The sequence below is a fragment of the Budorcas taxicolor genome, chromosome 2 (genome assembly GCF_023091745.1).
Source record: "Budorcas taxicolor isolate Tak-1 chromosome 2, Takin1.1, whole genome shotgun sequence".
Classification (NCBI taxonomy): Eukaryota; Metazoa; Chordata; class Mammalia; order Artiodactyla; family Bovidae; genus Budorcas; species Budorcas taxicolor.
Window position 1 is genome coordinate 9374886 of NC_068911.1, and position 14942 is coordinate 9389827.

Genomic DNA, 14942 nt, shown 5'->3' on the forward strand with positions numbered 1-14942 from the left:
ATTAATCTATTTCTGTGTACCTGCCTGGGTGCTCTTTGGAAGGAATGATGCTAAAGCTGTAACTCCAGTACTTTGGCCACCTCATGCAAAGAGCTGACACATTGGAAAAGACTCTGATGCTGGGAGGGATTAGGGGCAGGAGAAGGGGATGACAGAGGATGAGATGGCTGGATGGCATCATCGACTCAATGGACGTGAGTTCGAATGAACTCCGGGAGATGGTGATGGACAGGGAGGCCTGGCGTGCTGTGATTCATGGGGTCGCAAAGAGTCGGACATGACTCAGTGACTGAACTGAACTGAACTGAGGTCCGGATTTTATTCTATTGCCTTTTCTTTTTTTTAATATAAATTTATTTTAATTGGAGGCTAATTACTTTACAATATTATATTGGTTTTGCCATACACTGACATGAATCCGCCACAGGTGTACATGTGTTCCCCATCCTGAACCCCCATTCCACCTCCCTCCCCATCCCATCCCTCTTGGCCATCCCAGTGCACCAGCCCTGAGCACCCTGTATCATGCATCGAACCTGGACTGGTGATTCGTTTCATATATGATAATATACATGTTTCAATGCCATTCTCCCAAATCATCCCACCCTCTCCCTCTCCCACAGAGTCCAAAAGTCTGTTCTATACATCTGTGTCTCTTTTGCTGTCTCACATACAGGGTTATCATTACCATCTTTCTAAATTCCATATATATGCGTTAGTATACTGTATTGGTGTTTTTCTTTCCGGCTTACTTCACTCTGTGTAATAGGCTCCAGTTTCATCAACCTCATTAGAACTGATTCAAATGTATTCTTTTTAATAGCTGAGTAATAATCCATTGTGTATATGTACCACAGTTTCTTATCCATTCTTCTGCTGATGGACATCTAGGTTGCTTCCATGTTCTGGGTATTATAAACAATGCTGCGATGAACATTGGGGTACCCGTGTCTCTTTCAATTCTGGTTTCCTCGGTGTGTATGCCCAGCAGTGGGATTGCTGGGTCATATGGCAGTTCTATTTCCAGTTTTTTAAGGAATCTCCACACTGTTCTCCATAGTGGCTGTACTAGTTTGCATTCCCACCAACAGTGTAAGAGGTTCCCTTTTCTCCATACCCTCTCCAGCACTTATTGCTTGTATACTTTTGGATAGCAGCCATTCTGACTGGTGTGAAATGGTGTGAGGTATGGATTTTAAAAGAGGATGTGTATGTATCTGTTCTAGAATAACCGGATGTCCACATGCAAAAGTATGAAGTCAGACCCCTAACTCCCACCATATACAAAGATTAGTTCAAAATGGACCAATGACCTAAATGGAAGAGCTAAAATCTATAAAACCTTAGAAGAAAACATAAAGGTGAATTTTTATGACCTAGAGTTATAAAATGATTTCTTAGATATGATGTCAAAGCACAAGCCGCAGAAGAAAAAAATAGACAAATAGGACTTCATCAAACTTTTTGTAAAAACTTGTGTGCATCAAAGGGCGCCATCAAGAAAGTGAAAAGACAACCTACAGAATGGGAGAAAATTATAAACCATATCACTGATAAAGGACTAGCGTCCAGAATATATAAAGAACTCTTACAAACTCAACAATAAAGAGACAGATATGGGCAAAGGATCAGAGTAGACATTTCTATAAAGCAGATATTGAAAACAACAAATCACGTAAGAAAAGATGGTGAACATCATGTGTCATCAGAGACATGCAAATCAAAACCATGAGACAACACTTCATACCCACTAGGAGAATTATAATTTAAAAAAAGATAGATAATAACAAGTGTTGGTGAAGGAACTGGAACCTTCTTTAAAATGATTAAAATGGTAAATTTTATGTCATGTATGTACCAATAAAAAGTCAAAAGGAATTAAGCTCAGCTGGTAAAGAATCCGACTGCAATGCAGGAGACTCTAGTTCGATTCCTGGGTCAGGATGATCCTCTGGAGAAGGGAAAGGCTACTCATTCCAGTATTCTGGCCTGGAGAATTCCAGGGACTGTATAGTCCATGGGATTGCAGAGTTGGACACGACTGAGCGACTCACTTTCACTTTTTCCCAAGAATGAATCTTAAAAACATTATGTTTTTAAAGAAGCTGGTCACGAGAAATCACATATTAAAGAATTCCATTAATGTGAAAGATTCAGAACAGGCAAGTAGGTTAGTTGCCTGGGGCTGGTGGTAGGAGTGAGGGTTTGGAGGAACTGGGGAGTCACTGTTAATGAGTACAGAGTTTTTGGTTTGTTTTTGTTGTTTTGCCTTATGGGATCTGAGTTCCCTGCCCAGGGATCAAACCCCCTGCAGTGGAAGCATGGAGTCATAACCTCTGGACCACCAGGGAATTCCAGGTACAGTTTCTTTTGGGGGTGATGAAAATGTTCTAAAATTGTGCCAATGGATTCACAATTCTGTGAATATACCAAAACCCACTGAAGTGTACAATTTAAATTGTTGACTTGTATGGCATGTATCTCAATAAAGCTGCTTTAAAAAAAAAAAAAAAGAAGAAGAAGAAGAAAAAAAAAAGGGAGTGATGATTGACTCCTTGGAGAATAATGAATTTAAAGACTGAACCCTGAGGATAAAGTGTCCCCTTTCTTTGGGCAGCCCCTGGGAGTCCCTGGCAGAAAGTAGGTACTCCATAAATTAAATCGAAGGGATTGTTTGTAGAAAGAGGAACCCATTGCAGCTGCTGTTTCTGGAGCATGATGAAGTGGCAGGCATTGTGTTAGACACATATCAAGTCCCTGAATCCTTCAACCACCCACTTCAGAGATGGTATCATTAAGACTCTGGGAATTGAGGAATTTGCTCTTGGTCACATAGGAAGCAGCAGAGCTCAGAAGGGGACCCAAGCTGACTTCAAGCTGTCTGACTTCAAAGCTAAGGTCTAAAAATATACCCTTAAAATTATTGGGTGAGCGTGCGGTCAGTCAATCAGGCATATCCGACTCTTTGCGACTCCGTGGACCATATAGCCCACCAGGGTCCACTGTCCATGGGATTTTCCAGGCAAGAGTGCTGGAGTGGGTTGCTGTTCCCTCTCCAGGGGCTCTTCCTGACCCAGGGATGAAACCTGTGTCTCCTGCATCTCCTGCATTGGCAGGTGAATTTTTTTACCTCTGAACCACCAATTTTATATAAAAATTTTCAGGCTTACCCCAAAGTATGCACCTGTGTGTACCTACACTCAGCCTAAGAAACTGAACTATCTCTTTAATTCTAATTAAAAAACATATATTTTGGGATCTTAGTTCCCTACCAGGGGTTGAACCCACACTCCCTGCATTGGCAGCATGGAGTCTTAACCACTGGACTGCCAGGGAAATCCCTGAACTATCTCTTAATGCCATTGAAGTCCCCTCTGTCGCCTCAATTCCATCCTTCTTCTGCCAGACTGCCACACTACTGAATTTGGTTATTTATTGTTCCCGTACTTTGTACATATCTCCAAGCAATATGAAGTATGGCTCTGCATGTTTCTAAACTTTACATAAACATTATTATACTGAATGTACTCTTCTGAGACTGCTGCCTTTATTCGAGGTATTGTTTGTGAGATTCAACCAGATTGACGTGTGTAGCTGCAACCTGCCCATTTCTGAGCGTAGTATGAAGTGTTTCGTTGCCCTGGACATTGGGGCTGTTTCTAGTTTCTTGTTATTACAAGTAGAGTCACTGCAAATATTCCTGTTCTTGTCTTCCAGTCCAAGGCAGTGAATGTTCCAAGAAGTCTGTATTAGCTGCTTATTGCTACTGTAACAAATTGCCGAATTTGTGCTTTAAAACAACACACATAATGTATTTATTCATTACTTATTTGGCTGCCCTGGGTCTTCGTTGCAGAATGTGCGATCTTAAAATCTTCGTTTTGGCATGCAAGAAGTAAGTTGTGGCATGTGAACTCTTAGTTGTGGCACGTAGGATCTAGGTGACCAGGGACTGAACCCGGGTCCCCTGCCTTGGGAGCACAGAGTCCCAGCCACTGGACCCAACAGCACAGACATATTCTCTTACAGTTCTGGATGTCAGGAGTCTATAATGGGTTTCCCTGGACTGAAGTCAAGACACTGGCAGGGGTGCACCCCCTCTAGCATCTCTCGGGGAGAACCCACTTCCTTGCCTTTTCCGGTTTCTAGAGGCTGTCTGCTGTGGCTTCTTTCTCCATCTTCAAAGCCAGCAACATACTGTCTTCAAGTTTCTCGCTGACTCCAACACGCCAATTTTATTGTTGTGTCTTCTCTGATTCTGACCCTCCTGCCTCTCCCTTCTAAGAACCCCTGTGATTACACTGGGCCCACCTGGGTGATCCAGCACTCTCTGCATCACAAGATCGTTGATTTAATCACAGCTGCAAAGTTCTTTTCACCATGGAAGGTGACATATCCACAGGTCTCAGGGATGAGGACGTGGCTGACTTTGGGGTCTGTTACTCTGTCCACTGCACATTGAATGTTCTTTATGAGTTTGTCAAATTGCTCTCCAGTGAACTGATTCTCTCTCCCACTGGCAGTATGTAAGCATTCCTGTCACTTACCAACCTCACCAACACTTAATATTACCTGACTTTTTAATTTTTGCCAGCTTGACACTTGTGAAATGTCTGGACTCTGACTGCTATGTGCTCAAGAAAGAGAGGGTGGTCAATGGTGTTGAATGTGAGAAAGAAGGGCTCTGGAAGTCAGAAGCGGTCCATGACCTTGGCTAGAGCAGTGCCCTTGAAGCGGTGGTGGGGTGAAGTCAGACTGAGTCAAGGAATAAGGGGAGGTATGAGGAAATGGGGGCTTCCCAGGTGGCTCAGTGGTAAAGAATCCACCTGCCAATGCAGGAGGCATGGCTTCGGTCCCTAGATGGGAAAGATCGCCTGGAGTAGGAAATAGCAACCCACTCCAGTATTCTTGCCTGGAGAATTCCATGGACAGAGGAGCTTGGCGGGATACAACCTGATGCAGCCAACTAAATAAGTAAATATTTGTTTAAAAAAGAGAGAGAGAGACATAACTAACCACAGGGCGGGGGTGGGGGGGTAGCCTCTCAGAGGAGGCAAGGTGAAGATGAGACCCATAGCAAGGGTACTTCGTTGGCTTTGGAATGAGGGGAGGTTTCTCTTCCTGGAGGCAGAGGGAAGGAAAGGCATTCATGGGGTTGCAAAGGGTTGGACACAACCGAGCGCACACACACGCTAATGAGGAAACAAATGCACGGAGTGCAGAGTGTAGACGGTATGTTAGTCAGCTTGGACTGTCACAACAAAATACCACACAGTGGGTGGCTTAAACAAAAGATACCTATTTCTCATAATTCTGGAGGCTGGGAAGCCCAAGATTAAGGTGCCAGCAGATTTGGCTTCTGGTAAGGGTTCTTTTCCTGATTCGTGGATGGTGGCCTTCTAACTGTGACCTCATCTGGTGGAGAGAGAAAAAACTTTGGTCTCTTTTCCTCTTCTTAGAAGGACACTAATCCCATCATGGGAACCCACTCTCATGACCTCATCTAAACTTACCTTCCAAAACCCCACCTCCAAATATCATCACATTGGAGGCTAGGATTTCAAAATATCAACTGGGGGCGGGGTACTCAGTTCATATAGAGAAGGAAATGGCAACCCACTCCAGTATTCTTGCCTGGGAAATCCCATGGACAGAGGAGCCTGGCAGACTACAGTCCATGGGGTCACACAGAGTCGGACATGACTGAGCACATACTCAGTTCATAACCGGGTACTTTCAAAATATTGGGTGGAGGTGAAAGGGAGGTATCAGTCTAAACAGAAATTAAACATGAAAGAGACAGAGAAAGAAAGAGATATATGAACTTCCTTGGTGATCCAGTGGCTTAGACTTCACGCTCCCAATGCAGGGGGCCTGGGAACTTAGACCCCACATGCCATAACTAAGAGTTTGCATACTGCAACTGAAAGATTGCACATCCTGTGTGCCACATCTAAGACCAGTGAAGCCTAATAAATAAATATTTTGTAAACATAATAATTAAAAAAAGAATCCGTTCTGCTATGCAGGGTACACAGGTCGGATCCCAGGTCCAGGAGCTAAGGTTCTACATGCCTTGGAGCATCTCAGGGCGCCCCAACTACTGAGCCTTCGTGCCACAACTAGAGTCTGTGCGCTGCAATGGAAGACTTGTTCGTGTGGCAACAAAGATTCCGCCTGTTGCAACTAAGACCTGATGCAGCCAACTAAATAAGTAAATATTTGTTTAAAAAAGAGAGAGAGAGACATAACTAACCACAGGGCGGGGGTGGAGGGGTAGCCTCTCAGAGGAGGCAAGGTGAAGATGAGACCCATAGCAAGGGTACTTCGTTGGCTTTGGAATGAGGGGAGGTTTCTCTTCCTGGAGGCAGAGGGAAGGAAAGGCATTGGGGCGGGTGTAGAATAAAGAGGGGTTGGTGACGAAGAGGGACAAGCTGAGGGAAGAGCTCCCATCAGATCTCACCAAGGCCTCTTAGAGTGAAGAAAGACTGGAGGAAGAGGGGCCAAAGGTGGGCCAGACAGGAGGGAATGTCTAGGAGGCCCCTGGAAGAACGGCAGAAATAGTGGGTCTGGAGGACGCACAGCAGAACCAAGGAGCTCATAACCGGGAAACTGGGACATGTGGCAGGGCTCTTGATAATACCCAGGACCCTGATGGAGGCAGCAGGGACTGTGGGGCACACAACGCCGCCTGGGGAGGTAAAGAGGGTTTCCTGGAGATGGTGATGCTCCAACTGAGTCTGGAGGAGGAAAACCAAATTTCAGTTACCATATAAATCTGGAAGAAGGGGACTTCCCTGGTGGTCCAGTGGCTAAGACTCTGCACCCTCAATGCAGGGGGTCTAGGCTCAATCCCGGGTTGGGGAACTAGCTCCCACATGACGCAACAACAAAAAAAAGGATCCCACATGTGGCAAGTAAGAACCAACACAGCCAAATAAATAAAAATAAATGTTTTGAAAACTGTGGGCAAAGTGTTGCCTTCACAATGCATCAGCAAGCTTGTCCTGCCCCATTCCATCAGTTCCGTCTCTTTCTCAGACATCTCCAGCACGCCCTCTGTCCTCTGGCTGGGTTGAGGACCTGCATATACAGGAAGAACTGAGATTGTCTGTCCTTTACCTGGAACGTGATTTTGGGTAGGTGACATCATCTCTGAGAATTTGTATCCTCATCTCTGAAATAACAGTAATTCCTATCAGGTATTCATTTAACTACAGGTAAGAGACTCTACAGGCTTCCCTGGTGCCTCAGTGGTAAAGAATCCACCTGCCAAAGCAGGAGGCGAGGGTTTGATCCCTGGGTTGGGAAGATTCCTTGGAGAAGGAAATGGCAACCCACTCCAGTATTCTTGCCTGAGAAATCCCATGGACAGAAGAGCCTGGCGGGCTACAGTCCATGGCTTCGCCAGAGTCCGACATGACTTTGCGACTAAAACAAGGGACTCAAGATTCACTGCCTCTTTTCCTGACTTTGTGTATCATCACCCCATTTTGTAGAAGGGAAAACTGAGGCTGGGGGAGGTGAATGACTTATCCAAGTTATCAGGAGGGCAGGAGCTCCTGGAGCCTGGCCAAATTCAAAAAATCGTTCGAATTCAAGGGGTAAATGTGAAACAGCCTTGCAACCTGTAAGCGCCTGGGGTGGGAGAGTCCGTGCCTGGGGGCGTGGTGACTGAAGGCCGAGAGAAGGGGAGCGGAGAGAGGCGGCCCTAGAGATCCAGACGGCGGAAGGATGATGGGTTGCCAGGAGATCCGCGGGTGCGGGAGGCGCGGCGCCACCGGGGCGGGAAGGGGTGCGGCCCGCCCCCTCCGCGCCCCACCCCCAGCCTCCACGCCGCGTCCCCTTTAAGAGCGGGCGGGGCGCCCTCTGGCGGCGGAGCGCCGCGCGCCGCCGGAGATCGAGCCCGAGCCGGATCCCGGAGCCGGAGCCGGAGCGGAGCGGAGCCGGGGCGGAGCGGGCCGAGCGGGCCGAGCCAGCAGCCGAGCTGGGGGCGCGGGCGGGCGGCATGTACCGGGCCCGGGCGGCGCGGGCGGGGCCGGAGCCCGGCAGCCCGGGGCGCTTTGGGATCCTCAGCACCGGGCAGCTCCGGGACCTGCTTCAGGATGAGCCCAAGCTGGACCGGATCGTGCGGCTCAGCAGGAAGGTAGCACGGGGGGCGCGGGCGGGGGGCGCGGGGGACGGGCCGCGGCCTGTCGGACCTGCCGACCGACCGAAGGGCCGCGCTGGCCGGGCCGCGGGGCCGCTGGAGCCTGGCACGTACGAGTGGGCCCGGCGGAGCCGCCCCCGGGGGAGGGGGCGCCCGGAGCTGGCCTGGGGCGGGTGGGGCGCGCCGGAGACCCAGGGAGGCGCCCGTGCACCCCCGGGATGGCCGCGAGGCGTGTCCTACGGCGGATGCTCCAGGGAGGTGTGTTCCGGAGGGCGGCTGTGTTGTGGGGGGCCCTGGCTCGCACACCCACGTTCTGTAGGGCCAGAAAGGGGAGGCGCCTTCCATAGGGAGAACTGGGGGCCTGTTTGACACCTGGGGTACCGTTGGGAGGGTGTCCGTATGCTGGGGGTGCAAGAGGGGGCTTTGTGTTTTCCGTTGGGGAGGGGTACTGAAAGCTGAGGTGTGTGTTCCATAGGCCACCATGAGAGAAAGTTGTATATTTCACAGGAGATAGGCCCGGGCTGGTTGTCTGTGGGGGGCGGAAAGGGAAAGTGTACATTGGAGGGAGGCAGGCGGGAGGGCCATGTGCATTCTACAGGGGACAGATGGAGGGTAGGGCGTTCTCCAGGGGCAGGGAGGGGAAGCTTGGTCCGCCTAGTAACAGAAGGAAAAAGCCTTCTCCAGGGCCAGGAAAGAAAGGGGTCTGCTTTCTGCAAGAGAAGGAGAGCTGGGAGCAGGTGCTAGGGGATCAGGGAGGAAAAGGGGGTGTGTATTCCTTGGGGTGTGGGGATTCCACTGGAGGGCAGAGGAGGAGTGTGAGGGTGTGTGTGTGTGTGTGAGGGGGTGCCAGACAGGGACAGGGTGAGCACCTCACTCTGGAGAGTCAGAGCAGGGGATGGGGAGTGTTTTCGGAGCAAACACCTGAAGAGGAAGCAGACAAAGGCCTGGAATGAGAGGGAAGCTGCCCATGCATGGAAAATGGGACAGAGGAGGGAGGGGGGCTCCTCGGGGACCTGAGCAGACATATTAATTGAAAAATTAAAAATTAACTAACATTTGTAGAGACCTTCGTAGTTTTCCTCACTTCAGTCTCCCAACAACCCTATAAGGGAGACGTTTTTAGCTCACTTTGTGGACTAGGAAACCGAGGCAAAGCGGGGTCTGGGCTCTCCCAGCGCCTCCACCTGTTGGCTCGCCATCCTGAGGTTGGGGCGCCTTCGGCTTGGCCCGTGGGCACTGCCGCTTGGGTGGAGGGGGGGCGGTCGGCGGCCGTGGGGAGAGTCCCTGAATGGGCCTCTGGGCTCTTCCCCTCTGACAGTTCCAAGGCCTGCAGCTGGAGCGTGAGGCATGCCTGGCTTCCAACTACGCGCTAGCCAAGGAGAATCTGGCGTTGCGTCCCCGCCTGGAGATGGGCCGCACTGCCCTGGCCATCAAGTACCAGGAGCTCCGGGAGGTGGCCGAGAGCTGTGCGGACAAGCTGCAGCGACTGGGTGAGGGACGATGGGGAGAACTGCCCGGGGTGGGGGGTGGGGGTGCCTGGGAAGTGCCAGGCTCCGAAGATTGGGAACTTGGGCACACCTCTTCTTCGGGCAAGTTTGCAGGGGTGCTACTCCTGGGCAATGCCCAAGTTGGGAAAGTGAGTAGTTGGTGAGTAGAGCTGGGTTGGAGAGGCCAGAACGGGGCCCTGGGAGAAGAGGGGACCTGCTGCCCAAGGGTCTGGGGTGCTCTAGGAGACAGCCTCTGCTTCCTCTTTCACACCAGGACGGGGTGAGGGGGCACACAAACTGATGCCGCAGGGCGTTGTCCAGGTGAGGAAACTGAGGCCTCAGAGAGGGGAGGGGAAGCGTAGAGTCACACAGGTCAGGGAGAGTCAGCAGCGGGCCCTGGGGCTCCGGCCTGTCTGTCCAGGGTGACAGGCCCTGAGGGCAGGGGCTATTCACTGCATCCCTCTGCGGCCCTCAGAGGAGAGCATGCACCGCTGGAGCCCCCACTGCGCGCTGGGCTGGCTGCAGGCTGAGCTGGAAGAAGCTGAGCAGGAGGCTGAGGTGAGAGGAGAGGGCGGCTGGGCCTGGGGACCTGGAGGAGGAACCCAACCTATCATCGTCCCCTCCCCTTGATTCTTACATTGCAGGTGTGAGAGCCCCTCTTCCAGGAAGCCTGCCCTGAGTGCCTGGCCCCCAGGAGGGCCTGCTGAATTGCTGTCCGCCCTGGACACAAGGCCCACCATCCCCATCTGTGACTTTCCCCTGGCTTCCTGTGACCATCTCTGGGCAGCTTAGGCTGGGGCTATAGGGGAGCCGGGGCAGTCGTCCCAGCACAGTGGGTGGGAGCACAGTGCTCAGGGTGTGGAGGGATGGAGGCAGAGGGCCCTGGCCTGGAGGAGATGGACACCTTTCCCCTCCAGGTGTGTCCTCATCCCTGGACCCCCCTCGTCCCTGCCCCGGCAGGTCTGGTGATCGCAATCAAGGCTTGAGAGGAGAGGACTTGGTCCACAGTCACTCACCAAGGGGCAGGCGAGGCTGGAACTCAGTGCCCCATCCCCGACCGGGGTGGTGGGGTCCATCGGAAGGGATTCAGGATGGAGAGAGGACCAGCCCTGAGTCTTCGGTCATGGTCCTCCTAAACTGTCCCTTCCCTCCTGTCCCAGGAGCAGATGGAGCAGCTGCTGCTGGGGGAGCAGAGCCTGGAGGCTTTCCTGCCCGCCTTCCAACGAGGCCGGGCCCTGGCCCACCTGAGGCGGACCCAGGCGGAGAAGCTGCAGGAGCTGCTGCGGCGCCGGGAGCGGTCTGGCCATCCAGCCCCCACGGCTGCCGCGGAGCACCCCAAATCCTTCCCCGCTGCCGCAGTCCTGCCCACCGGGGCCGCCCGGGGGCCGCCGGCAGTGCCCCGGAGTCTGCCCCCCTTGGACTGCCGCCCAGTGCCCCCACTGAAGGGCTCCCCCGGGTGCCCCCTGGGCCCAGCCCCTCTGCTGAGCCCTCGGCCCTCGCAGCCAGAGCCCCCCCACCGGTAGGATCCAGGGTATGGCCCCCCCATGGGGGGCCCAGACAAACTTGATGCGTGGCTCCTCCTCCTCCCCCACTGCCTGGGTGGGGGGAGGGGCAGGCCCCTCCCCCTGGCCCTGGGCAGGCCCTGGCCCTGGAGGCTGAGCTGGGGAGGAGGGTCCACTGGGAGATGCCCAGAGAGAGGGCTGGGGGTGGGGTGGGCAGGGTCTGATGCTTCTGGCGCTGAGGAATCTCTGCCTTTTTTTTCTCCCCGGCTGGGGCCTCCCGGGTGATAGGCCAGCCCCAGTGCAAGAACTTGACTCATGGGGGCCTGGGAAGTTGCCCGCCTCCTTCAAGGGGCCCTGCCTAGGGGGCCCTAGCGCCCCTGCCCCTCCGCTGGGCTCGCACAATGCCACGGCTGACTGGAGTGTTTTCCATCATGTCCTGAGCCTACCTTTCCCCCAGTGCTGGGGTCCACCACCTAGGAGCCAGGGGGGTCAGGCCCCAGTGGCAGGGGCAGGGACACCATGGCCATGGGGCTACTACTACCTGCCCCACTCAGGCTCCAGACCCTGGGGCGAGGTAGGCCAGGGGCTTCTGACCTGCAGGGGTGAGAGTGGGCCATCCCCCGGAAAGACCATTCTGTATTTTTCTGTCCCGTCTCCTTAGAATGGAACCTTTTTGAGGGCAGGTCCTTGTCTTTGTATGTTCTGTCCCCAGCCCCGCCTCCCAGGGGCCGTCAATAAATGTGATGATGAGGATGATGATGCTGCCCGACTCCTCTCTGACCCCTCACCCGGCCTCTCAGCCACTGCAGCCTCATCTCAGGTCCTGAGCTGCCTACTCTTGAGAGGCCCTCCTTTCCTCTCTGCCCATCCAAAGCCCAGCTGTCCTTCGGGTCCAGCACTGCTTCTACCTCTTTCATGAAACCTCTGGTTGCCAACCCCAGAGAGTCTTTTCCTAGCTCTTCACTTCCCAGCCCTGCTGGACAGAAGCGCACTCTGCGTCCCAGTTCTCAAGGGCTGCACCGCTGTGCACTCTCCTCTCCTGGGCGCCCTGCAGGCCCCATCACGATGGCCCTGCTCCTTCCCTGGCCTGTCAAATGACCACGCCCACCGGGTGATAGAGGGGCTCCCATAAGGCTGAGGCTGTCTGTCTTCAGCTTGGGTAAACACCAGGTGGCAGCTTGGCTGATGACGGTGGGACAAGACCGGAGAGTAGGAGTATGTCTTGGATCAGCTTAGGTCAAGTCTGATGAGATGAAGTTTGGCAGGAAGTCAAGGAAGATCCTCTCAGTGAGAGGAGTCAGAGTGCTGTAGAAGCTACTGTGACCTCGGTCCATGTTAGTAGGGAAGTAACCATCTAGACCGAGGCAAGTGCTGGGTTGGCTCTACTTACTGAAGTTTTAAACTCGAAGGGAACCCCACAGCAGCAGCACCTTTGATAAAGTGACAGTCGCCCAGTTGTGCCTGACCTTTGCAACCCCATGGACTGTAGCCCACTAGGCATTTCTGTCCATGGGATTCTCCAGGCAAGAATACTGGAGTGGGTTGCCATGCCCTCCTCCAGGCAATCTTCCCAACCTAGGGACTGAACCCAGGTCTCCTGCCTTACAGGCAGACTCTTTACTGTCTGAGCCACCAGTGAAGCCCACCTTTGGAGTAACAATAATGAGAAAAAAAGGACTGGGACTGAGTCCCTTGCAGAAGAGCTGCTTCACATAGAGCCAGAGGTCAGAGTCAAGACCAGTGGGTGGAGACCACAGGGAGCCAGATTTTGGCTCAGGATGAGGCTCTAGAGCCACGGCTGCTACTAGAGGTAGGCGGTCCCCGTTCCTAAAGCTTTCTGAGCAGCACCTGAGTGACTGCTTGATGGGATCTTGTGTTTTAATAATTTCGTTTGTTTGTTTTTCCCTTGGCTACACGGTGCAGCTCCTGGAATCTTAGTTCCCTGACCATGGATTGAAACCAGGTGCCCAGCAGTGGAAGTGTACAGTCCTAACCACTGGACTGCCAGGGAATTCCTCTGATGGGATCTTTAGAAATGTAGGCAATAGTTAGAGGGACTGGCCCATTTGAGCTTCTGACAGCCCGTCAAGTCCAGTCAGATCCCTCCCAGCGGGGGCCAAAGCACTGCCAGTGCCCACTCGAGAGCCTCACACCCCATGGCGGCCTCGGCGCTCCTGCTCCTCCCTGCTAGCACTTGAGCTGCTGGAGGTGAGGGACGCCAAGATGACACGCAGTGCCTGCCTGAGACAGCAGACAGAAGACTGAGCAGCCTTGGAACTGCGTCCTCAGCATGGCCTGGCCAAGCTGGGCCCCTCTCACCCTGGCCTCCCATTCCTGGTCCCTGCTTCCAGGGTGTTTTTCCAGGTTTGTAATCACAGGAAGAAGGGCTAAGGATGGGGATGCCAGAGCCTTCCTCCACTATTGTGAGCTGGGCAGAGACTAATGTCCACAGTCTGGTTCAGCCTTCCCTCCCCGGGGCAGGTCAGGGGAAGTAATGACCAGGCAAGGGTGGGACTAGAAAGGGAGAAGAGTGTTACCATGGGAACCAGGTGGGGGTCCCTCAAAAGGCCTTCCACACCCCTCCCCTTCCCCCAAGAGCTCAGTTTTAGAGGGCACAGGGAGGGACGCCCCTCAGGATTCAGCTTCTGCATGAAAAAGACCGAAGACCTGAGGGAGGAGGGTACAGATGCCACCAGAGTGCCTGGCCCTAGTTCTGGGCCACAGGAAAGGCTTAGAGTTGGATGGTTAATAAGCTTTATTAGCCTCTCTGCTTGAAGGAAAATGGAATGTTCTGGAAAGTTCCAAGCAGGCTGGGCTCTCCTGCCAGATCACTTCTGGAACTGTCTAGGTTCTAGGGTACCAGGGAATGTTCTTGGCTATAATCTTCTGTGAGAGAGAATAAACTTGAGGGGCTACATCAAGGGGCCCATGAGAAAAGTTCTATTGCAGACCACTGTGCGTTTACAAACCAAACCCCCCAAATTGCCCCAGTAACAAAACTCCCATCCCTTTTTGATAAACAGAATGTGTTCCTGCCCCTCAGAAGTCTGTTATTTGCACTCCTTGCTTGGAAATCACTAGCTTCTGTGTCCCTTCTTAAGCCCCCTGCTTTGTCTTCCAAATATGAAACACTACATGTAACTTCGTGTCTGTGCGTGAATCAAGGCTCACTGAGCTAAGCAGGCCTGAACCACAGTGAGCTCAGATCTCTTCCCCTGAATTGTGTGGTCACTGCAAAGCCATGTCTAAGAAACTGCCCTTGACCTCCAAGGCTAGAGAGAATCCAGTGCTTTCAGAGAGACCAAGCTGGACTAGCCGAGGGTTTATCCCAATTTATACAAGGATTTTACATGAAGGAACAAGTGCAGGAACGGCATTATTGTACCAAGGGACCACTGGCTTTGGGACCTTGCCCCTGCCATAGGCCTCTCAAGAGATTCTTCCTGTTCCACAGAAAGTCAGATTTACACTCTGCCTCCCAGTCAAAGTGTGAGCTCTTACAACAACACAGGAGGTTATCTAGGGACCTGTGACCTCAAACGCCTGGCGGGGCCAGGAAGGCCACAGTGTCAAACAGCGCCATTTCCACCAAGTACACCTGCCCCTATTCTCCTGGAAATGCGAGACCCCTTTTGTCTGTCTGTTCTCCCTCCTTACAGACATGGGCTACAGAGATTCTTTACTAAGAGCAAAATGGTTTCAAGTGTGCGCATTATGGCTTCTGACACACCCCCTTTGCTGGTCAGAGTGCAGCAGCCTGGGGAGGAAGGGCTTTATCTCCAAGGCAGACCTGATAGCTGTTCC

At 52.7% G+C, this 14942-nt stretch overlaps 1 protein-coding gene across 1 annotated transcript; it reads left to right on the top strand.

Moving 5' to 3' along the window:
* Positions 1-8008: 8008 nt before the first annotated feature.
* On the top strand, positions 8009-11284 carry VPS37D (VPS37D subunit of ESCRT-I). Its single transcript, XM_052654331.1, has 4 exons — positions 8009-8146; positions 9468-9639; positions 10112-10194; positions 10797-11284. The coding sequence occupies exons 1-4, from the start codon at positions 8009-8011 to the stop codon at positions 11157-11159; spliced, it is 756 nt and encodes a 251-aa protein (XP_052510291.1). The 3' UTR covers positions 11160-11284.
* The last annotated feature ends 3658 nt before the right edge of the window (positions 11285-14942 follow it).

Excerpts from the sequence above, each read along its gene's own strand:
- VPS37D (XM_052654331.1), top strand. The coding sequence starts at position 8,009 with ATGTACCGGGCCCGGGCGGCGCGGGCGGGGCCGGAGCCCGGCAGCCCG. Across the intron at positions 9,640-10,111 it reads GGACAAGCTGCAGCGACTGG|AGGAGAGCATGCACCGCTGG; the intron begins GTGAGGGACGAT and ends TGCGGCCCTCAG. Across the intron at positions 10,195-10,796 it reads AAGCTGAGCAGGAGGCTGAG|GAGCAGATGGAGCAGCTGCT; the intron begins GTGAGAGGAGAG and ends CTCCTGTCCCAG.